Raw genomic sequence first — 8,880 nt, 5'->3', positions numbered from 1 at the left:
AGTTCCTTGCTCACTTTCTAGGATGATACCCGCTCTACTGCCAACTGTATTGGATGACCCGTCTACATGCTCTAAGTTGTCAGGCTTCCATGACTTTCGGTGTATCCGGCCACAAAGTCGGCGAGGTACTGAGATTTGATTGCTATCTGAACTTCATATTTCAAATCAAACTAAGACAGTTCTACAGCCCATTGTAGATCTTTTCTGCTAGGTCCATCTTTTGTAGAATGTTCTTCCTTGGTTGATTAGTATGAACCTTTATAGTGTGAGTCTGGAAATAAGGTCGGATCCTTTGGGAGGTAAGGATAAGAGCATACGTGAACTTTTTTATCTTTTGGTAGTTTAACTCTGCTCCTTGTAAGGCTTTGCTGACAAAGTAATTAAATAGGTCGGGTGAGTATGGAGGGTTGACCCAGAAATACTTTGAAGCCTTGAAAGGCTTGTTCGTATTCCGGGGTCCACTCAAATTGATTCTCCTTTCTTATAATCAAATATAATGGTAGGGACTTCAACGCTGATCTTGCCAAGAATCTGGATAGTGCTACCAACCTTCCATTTAGTTGTTGGACTTCTTTGGAACAAGTTGTGCTCTTCATCTCTAGTGTGGCTCTACACTTATTTGAGTTTGTCTCTATACCTCTTTGAGTTAGCATGAATTCTAAGAGCTTCCCGGCCTCCATCGCAAAGGTGCATTTTAAGGGGTTTAGTCTCATCTCATGCTTCCTTATCGTGGAAAATACCTCGGAGAGGTCGGACATGAGATCTAAGTTGTCTTAAGTTTTGACAAGCATGTCGTCTGCATATACTTCCATGAGTTTTTCTAAGTGGGAGAAAAACACCTTGTTCATCAGTCGTTGATATGTGGCTTCGACATTCTTTAATCCAAAAGAAATTATTACATAACAATAGTTAGCTTTGGGAGTGATGAAAGAGGTCTTTTCTTAGTCTGACTTATACATCAGGATTTGGTTATATCCTAAGTATGTGTCCTTAAAGGACAGGTACCGATAACTTGAGGCCAAGTTGACCAAAGCATTGATGTTTGGGAGAGGGTATAGTTCCTTGCGACAAGCCTCGTTGATGTCGGTGTAGTCGTCACGCATCCTCCATTTTCCATTTTGCTTCTTTACCAGAACCACGTTAGCTAGCATAATGGATACTTGACTTCTCTTATGAAGCCGGCTTCCAATAACGCTTGCACTTGTTCTTCCACCTTGTATCCTTTCGGGTCCAAATTTTTGACATTTTTGCTGAATAGATCTGGAACCAAGGTAGATAGCGAGCTTTTGAGACATCAAGTCAGGATCTATACCAGGCATGTCGAAGGCTTTCCAAGCGAAGAGATCGGAGTTTCGTCGTAGGAGGTCAACGAGCTGTGCTTTCAGTCCTCCTTCTAGGTTAGTCCCTATATTAGTTATTTTTTTGGGATGATATCTGATTTGGACTTCTTCTACCTTTCCTCCAGGTTGGGGGCGTAGTTTTTCCCGATTTCGACTTCTTCTACCATGGCGTAGTTCTTCCCCGGAAACGGCGCCAATGTTCCGAGGGTTACCTGAAATGGTGATTTGGGTTTGAACGTAAGGTCCAGACTCCTTGTGAGGCAGTAACCCACTTGTTCTTGTGCTGAGGTGCTGTCCTCCAAGAGACTCCTATGCTTATATTAGTAAGAGCTTTAAGTAGATTTTTAGTAGGTTAGAATGTGAATATACCTGAGGGGTGTCAGTGTATTTATAGTAGAGTCAATAATCACTTTTTGGGTAGTTTCACTTTTATTGGTGGATAACTGTTCCCTTTATCTTGGGAGTTTGCTAGATTCCATCTTTTAGTGGAGATAGAGATAGTAGGAGAGATTTGGGGAGGCAATTTACTTATGTGGATAAGTAAAACTAGACCTTCTTATCGTGTCTGACCTCTTAGAAGGTTGGGTAAGTAGAGGAGGCCACCCTTGATGGGCCTTTATCCTTAATGGGCCTTGCTTTATTGTGGGTTAGGATATAAACAAGTACTAACAGTATAACTATAAAAATACAAAAAAAAAGAATACCAAAAATCTCTACTATAAGGAATACAAAGATGATCAAATTAAAAATACTAAGAGAAAAAAAACTAACTAAATTAACTAACAAAATTAAAATACCTAAAACATTAACTAAATTAATAAAGTCTAAACAACTAAACTAATTATTTACTTAAAATACAAGAGAAAAAAAATACTAATATGAAAATCCAAAGCACCAGCTATGTGTCAAGTGTCATTTAGTCTGTTGATGTTTTTGTCGCGTTCATATTGTTGGGGCTATGTGTATTTTAGGAACTCCAACTTAAACTCTTATAAAGTATGAAAATAGTAAAAACTATTGAAATGAACACAAATTCAATTATGAACACATCTCGAATACTGAGTCACCAATTAGTAAATTTTATATTTATTTAATTTAAATAAAAAATCTATAAAAGACCACTTTTACAAAAAGATTGTGAGAAGAAGTCCCTGTTAACTACGGAGACTAGATCTTCGATAGACAAGAAAAGAAAAAAAATTGGAAGTGATAAGTCTTTTAGTTATCTTTTTTTTAAGAAGAATCTTATTGACTTTTTGAATTTATTCTCTTGTAAAAGAAATTTATTTGTTTGTTAGTAATAAATTTAATATTTATTATTTAAAATATTTAATGTGTATACTTTTTATATTTAATTAGGTAATAGATCTTTGTATAAATAAAAATAATTAATTTTTATATTTAATATTTAAAAATAATATTTTTTATATATTAAAATATAATTAGATATTTGTATAAAAAAATTTATATTAATAATTATAAAATTAACTCAATATAATTGGATATAATATAAGAAGTAATGGTGCACAAATTTTAGAGAAAAAATTGAGTAAATTTTTTTTTACTAAGGAAAGAATGTCATGTAATATATTTTGCTTGCTAAATTAATAATAGGTTATAGATTATAAATAGTGAGAATAGTAGAGAAAATGATAGAGAATTAGAGAGGGATAGAAAATGGAAGAGGGAAAAAGAGAAAGATGCAGAGAAAATGGGGGGAGAAAAAAAACTAATTGTAATTGTAATTGTAATAATCAAGGTTGTAAGAATCGAATCGGTTAAGTAACTGGTTCAGTAATTTAATAGTTTAATCGGAATTGAACCGATTTGATTAAATATATAATAAAATTTATTTAAAAAAATTAACTCTCCCATATGTAAATTTCTATAAGTCAATCAAGCACTCTCCAAAACATCCAAAACATGTATTAATCCTAAGAATCACAAACATAATTCAACCAAATTATATGAAGTCATATAGTAAATTCAATACAGATTTATGGCAATACTTTTATTTTGAATCAATAACAGCAAAACAACAATTCACCAAAACAAATACAACAGATTGAATTTAAAAATTAATCTCAGCCGAATTAATAAATTAAACAATTGAATTTATAACTCAATTTCAGCAGAATTAATTCAATATGAACGGATTGAATTCAAATAAAAATTCAAAACATTAATATCTCAAAATTCAGCAGAATAATCAATATACATCATATGCATGTTCAAAATAAATTTCAAACTTCAGAGAGATAGAGTCAGAGAGATAGAAACAGGGAGAGTTAGAGACTGAGACGTGAGACCTGAGAGGGTTGAAGCAGAGACTAGAGACTTGAGACACGATGAAAGGTAGTCGCTTCGACTGCGAGACTACACACGAAGAAGAGAAGCAACGACAGAGAAGCTACGACAGTGAGACACAGTTTAGAGCATAAAAGCAGAAACGATGCCAGCTAGGAGGGGAGAAGCAGAAACGACGAGGAGGGGAGAAGCAGAAACAACGAGGAGGGGAGAAGCAGTGACAACGCAGGGCGAGGAGTAGAGAAGCGGCGACGACCCACGGTGAGAGCAGCGAAGCAGCGACGACCCACGGTGACAGAGAGAGCTCAAATAGAGAGGGCGACAGAGAGAAAAGGGTCCGGTGATGGGTTTGAGCTCAAAAGTGGGATGGTGGGTAGTGGCTGTTCTTCGAATTCGAAGAGAAGAGAGGATTGGGTGGGATTAGGGTTTTTTGCTGGTGTGAGAGAGAAAGGGATGGGGTGGGGTGCTATCAATTATCAGCTTCAATTTTTTTTCTTCCTCAGCGTCAAAACGACGCCGTTTGGTGGATTTGGGAAAAACCAGTCATTGCAAAAACTCAACCGGTTCAGCGATTAACCACCAGTTCGACTGATTTTTTCACCAATTTAAAACGGTTTTGGAAATAGATCGGATCAACTAGATGACCGGTTCTCGGTTAATCCGATTGAACCGATCTGTCTGATCCGTTTTCAGAACATTGGTAATGATTATAATTGTAATGAGAGTATCATATAATATATTTTGATTGTCAAAATAATAATAATAATAATAATAATAATAATAATAATAATAATAATAATAATAATAATAATAATAATAGGTTAAAGAGAGATAGGAGAGGGAAAGAGCAATAGAGGTAGAGAGATAGAGTGAATAAAAGAGGAAGAAATATACAAAAGAGAAGAAGGAAAAAGGAGAGATCTCTTTTCAAATAGAAAAATTTTAATTCAATTACAATAAAAAAGTATCTTATAAAACTAGTAATTTATAATATAATAGATACATCATATATTCATGTATCTTTTTTTCTTTTCGGTCGCTGAAACAAAAAAAAGAGTTAAAGAGTAAAGGATTGAAATTTAAAAGTCTTGATTCTTATTTTTAACTTTTTTTTAATACTTAAAGAGTAAAAAAAATAAATATAGATGTTAATTTTTAAAATACTAAAAAGGTAAAATTTTTTTTTATTTACATATTAGGAGAATAAAGAGAGAGATGAGTAAGAATTTTAAATCATTTTTCTAATAAAAAATTTCAAGCTAATGATCCTCTGCGGTTAGAGGTTTAGGATTTAGAATGTTAAAGATTTATGGAAGACTCTGTAGTTAAGAGTAGGCTAGCTCCCAAAGAAGGAATTGAGAAAGCCAATAGTATGAGTTCTTGGTCTCAGTAGATGTCTCTGTAAAAGTGGCACACTGAAACTCGATCAATGCGAGTCTGTGTAACAAATAACTTAGGTTATTCATGCACGACTGAAAACAAACTAATCAGTAATCACCTGTTAACTATTCTCATTTCTCTCGATCCATATTATTCAAGATTTTGTCCAATAAAAAATATTTTTAATATTATTTTCAATTATATTAGTTATAATTATAGTTTGACTCTCACAGTAATAATCATTCATTTAGAATCAGATTGCAAAGGATTATTTAGTTTAAAACTTTAAATATCTTTTAAATTTTACTATTTTTTCATCAATTTGTACGTGTTCTGTCAAAAATGATTTATATTTTTGGAAAGGAAGGGTTTAAAAGAATTTAACCGCCAAGCCCAAACTAGTTTTCAACTTCCATTCCATGTATTAAGTTTCAATCCGAAAAACGAACAGAGGAATGGTACTTCAAGTTCTAGAGCCTAACGGTAATAAAGTGACTAATCAAGTAATCATACTTTGAAATCAAATCATACGTGTACAGGTTTATGACTCATCGGTGCCATTTACATGTTCATCTTAACCTCTAAATTAGATTACCCAACTTTCAAATACCAATAAATTAATAACATCAGAGTAGGGCTTGGACGAAGGGACTTTCTTTTTACAAGGACAAAACATAAACAAATACTAAAGTACTAATCACCAAGACAAGAAGCATAATTGTTCCAGTTCCTGATCTTTAGAAGTAAAAGGGTTGTACGTGCCCTTAATTAAATATCATGCTTTTACACAGCAGTTGAAGTAGCTGAGGAAGCTCCTCCTTGCCTGTAATTCAAACATAAACGCATAAGTCAGCCACCACAAATATGAAATAACAAAACAATACATGAAAGGAGCTGTTTTTTTATTTTATTTTATTTTTTGATGAATGTTAACGACCAGTAATTTTGGTATTTTGTAATCATCAATTGATCATTAATAATATTTTTAATAGTGTGAAATTATATCTAATAGTAAGAAATTACTCACTTTTATTTTAATAGTTAAATACTAACCAAAAAACACAATAGTGATTGGCCCTAGACTTTTCCTTATTTTTTTATTTCCAAGTTCCAACATTAGAAGACGTAATATGATATGAGATATGACGAGGCGTCCAATGCCGACCACAGATTTTTCTATATACTAGTTTGTTTATGACCACATATGAGTTGGAGATTATCTCCAAGGACGCTACGACCCATACGCCATAAACAACCTGTCACTATTTTATGAGTCAACCAATGACGAACCAAGTTGCCCCAAACAGTCATTGCATGTGCAGCAACTAGAACTGTGTCTTGCCTTGGTATGAATTATGATTGGATTTGTTTTTTAAGCGTAAAAGATAACTTTTATTAATTATTTTTAATTTTTAATAAAAAATGAAAATGTATAAGAAAAATATATGCAAAAAAATATTGTACATAATATACAATATTACTTTAAGAAAACCAAACCAACACATCCATAAAACCAGCTAATCATCTATTGGTCCCACAATATAATTCCCTATAATTAATAATCCAACGTGTACTTTTTTTTATTTATTTACAATTCTCCAGAGTCCAGAGCATGCATTAATCAAGGAAGGCAATGGACGACAAGACAACAAGTGTTTGTTATTAACCAGTTGGCGCCGACCTTACTTGGCTTAGTTGTTATTTTTTCCTTAATGCTATTGTAGTTGTTATTATTATTTATATTTATTCAACGTTTCGTATTTGTCTCCTTGCTAAAAGCATTTCCTCCCCCCCCCCCCCCCCAAACACATTGTTCCTGACACTAAGTGATGTTTATCATTAATTAAAAAAATGGAGGATGAAGACCCCACAGTAACCAAAATTGGATATATTAATGTGGTAGAGTTACAAAAACATATAGAGCGCCCGCCACGGATTTGTGTTAGTATATTCAATTTTCATATTCTCTTATCTTGAAATTGTTTGTGAATTGATGACCACACTATCATTCTCAGTGAAGAACAGACCGAGAATTAAACAAGATTAGTTATTAGTGAATACTGAATTAAAATGAAATAAAGAAATTAAACAGGGCGAGAATCTTACCGTTGGAGAGTTTGTCTGGTGATAATGGGGGTGCTGGTGTACAGGCTCAGTGTGGCTTGCGTTTGTAGTGGTAGTGGCTGAAGCCACGAGCTCTTCTTCGTTTCCAAGACTTGCCCTTGAAAGATTTGTCTTGTTTTGTTTCCTCATTTCCCTGATTTTTGAGAAATCTAGTGAGTAGTCAGGCACTCCACCCTTTTGATCCCAGTCACCAAACTGTGGCACTGATAACCAAGGAGCATTTTTCTACATTCACCACTTTTACAAGTTAGCTGCTTCTCAGTTAAGAAAAAGTTTTAGGGTACAGAGAAGTGAAAAATAGTGTGGATTAGCATTTACAGCTTCTATAGAAAAATTAAAAATCCTTCTTCTAACCACAACGACAGAGGAAAAAGAACGACTCAAATTTTGAAACATCATAATACCAAAATACAAACTGATCAATTAATTAACGGATCGGACTGAAGTTTTAGAATGACGAGCACCGAGAACAACGGTGAGAGATCAGAGACAGAGTACATGGCCAAATACTAACTAATTAATAGTCCCTAAACGCGTGCTAATAACTACAATTAATGGAATCAACTTTGGTTGGTCAAATGGTACCCTCAGGTATCTCCTATCCTTAAACAAGTGATAAGAATTCGAATTTCAGATTGTATATACGACAACTCATTAGCTAAGACAAACTTTAAATGAAATTCAGATTCATGATATCTTAGAAATTGAACTGCCGAAATTGGGGGATATGGTGGGACAACAAAAAAAACTAAGATTAATCTTCACAGAATAAGACTATGTTTGAAAATTCAGAGCAAGACTCTGTTGAGTTGAGCTACAGCCCTGTCAACTTCATTACACAAAAACTGACTCCTATACAAGAGACTGAATTCACCATATGGACACAGAAACATGAATTTTTCACTTTGATTAGTTTTCCATACCTCGTTTTCTTAGCAACCAAACACAACAACGTCTCAAGTTTGGAGAGAAAAAAGAGAGTGTGAGAATTAAGGTACCTCTTTACTTTGCTCCATGAAAGATTTCAGATATTTTCAGATCTTGTTAGAGAGTTAAGACTAACGAGCGAGAGGCTTTAGATTTTTCTAAACTTATGCTGCGATCATAGTCGTAGCTCTTAGCCATCTTGTTTTGGCGTTTCCATTTATATCTATCTATACTAATACTATTCTAAGTTTTATTACGAAAATGCCACTATTCTACGCGCTATGTTAGTTGCCTAGTTGGAGTAGGATACTACCCTAATATATCTTTTCCTGGCCATCTATTTTTGAAATTTTAAATTTATCTTCTTTTGTTATTTTTTATTTTTTATTAAATATAATAAAAAAAAGAAAACTATTACTTTACCATACTTAGATTTAACGTGAGAATAATTACTCCATATAAGACAACAACTGTACATTATACACTTTATCAAAAATAGAAATAAGTATTATATTACTAGTTGCATGTATATTGCAACTGACTCATTTAATTTTCTCTGTTTTTCACTTTTCCCTTTGCGTGTTAGTTGTTGCACTTGCACCCGCCATTTGCTTTCGGTTTTCTAGCTGTCTTTCTTGAGGCATAGCACAGACATATTCAACCACATTGGTCACTGATAGTGCCAACTGCCAACTAATTAATGACAATAGTATAGTCTCAACCATCACACAGTAAACTTTACATATCATATTCATTGATTATTAATTTTTCAAATGCCCATCATTTTTAACTTATACTGCTG

General features: G+C 33.6%; 1 protein-coding gene across 1 annotated transcript; it reads right to left on the bottom strand.

Annotated features, from left to right (window-relative positions):
• Window positions 1-5,519: 5,519 nt before the first annotated feature.
• On the bottom strand, window positions 5,520-8,416 carry LOC112754815 (uncharacterized). Its single transcript, XM_025802594.3, has 3 exons — window positions 8,150-8,416; window positions 7,134-7,376; window positions 5,520-5,850 (listed from the first exon to the last, which is right to left on the bottom strand). The coding sequence occupies exons 1-3, from the start codon at window positions 8,165-8,167 to the stop codon at window positions 5,803-5,805; spliced, it is 309 nt and encodes a 102-aa protein (XP_025658379.1). The 5' UTR covers window positions 8,168-8,416; the 3' UTR covers window positions 5,520-5,802.
• Between the last annotated feature and the right edge of the window lie 464 nt (window positions 8,417-8,880).

The sequence above is a fragment of the Arachis hypogaea genome, chromosome 16 (genome assembly GCF_003086295.3).
Source record: "Arachis hypogaea cultivar Tifrunner chromosome 16, arahy.Tifrunner.gnm2.J5K5, whole genome shotgun sequence".
NCBI lineage: Eukaryota > Viridiplantae > Streptophyta > Magnoliopsida > Fabales > Fabaceae > Arachis > Arachis hypogaea.
This window is presented reverse-complemented; position numbering and strand designations above follow the sequence as displayed.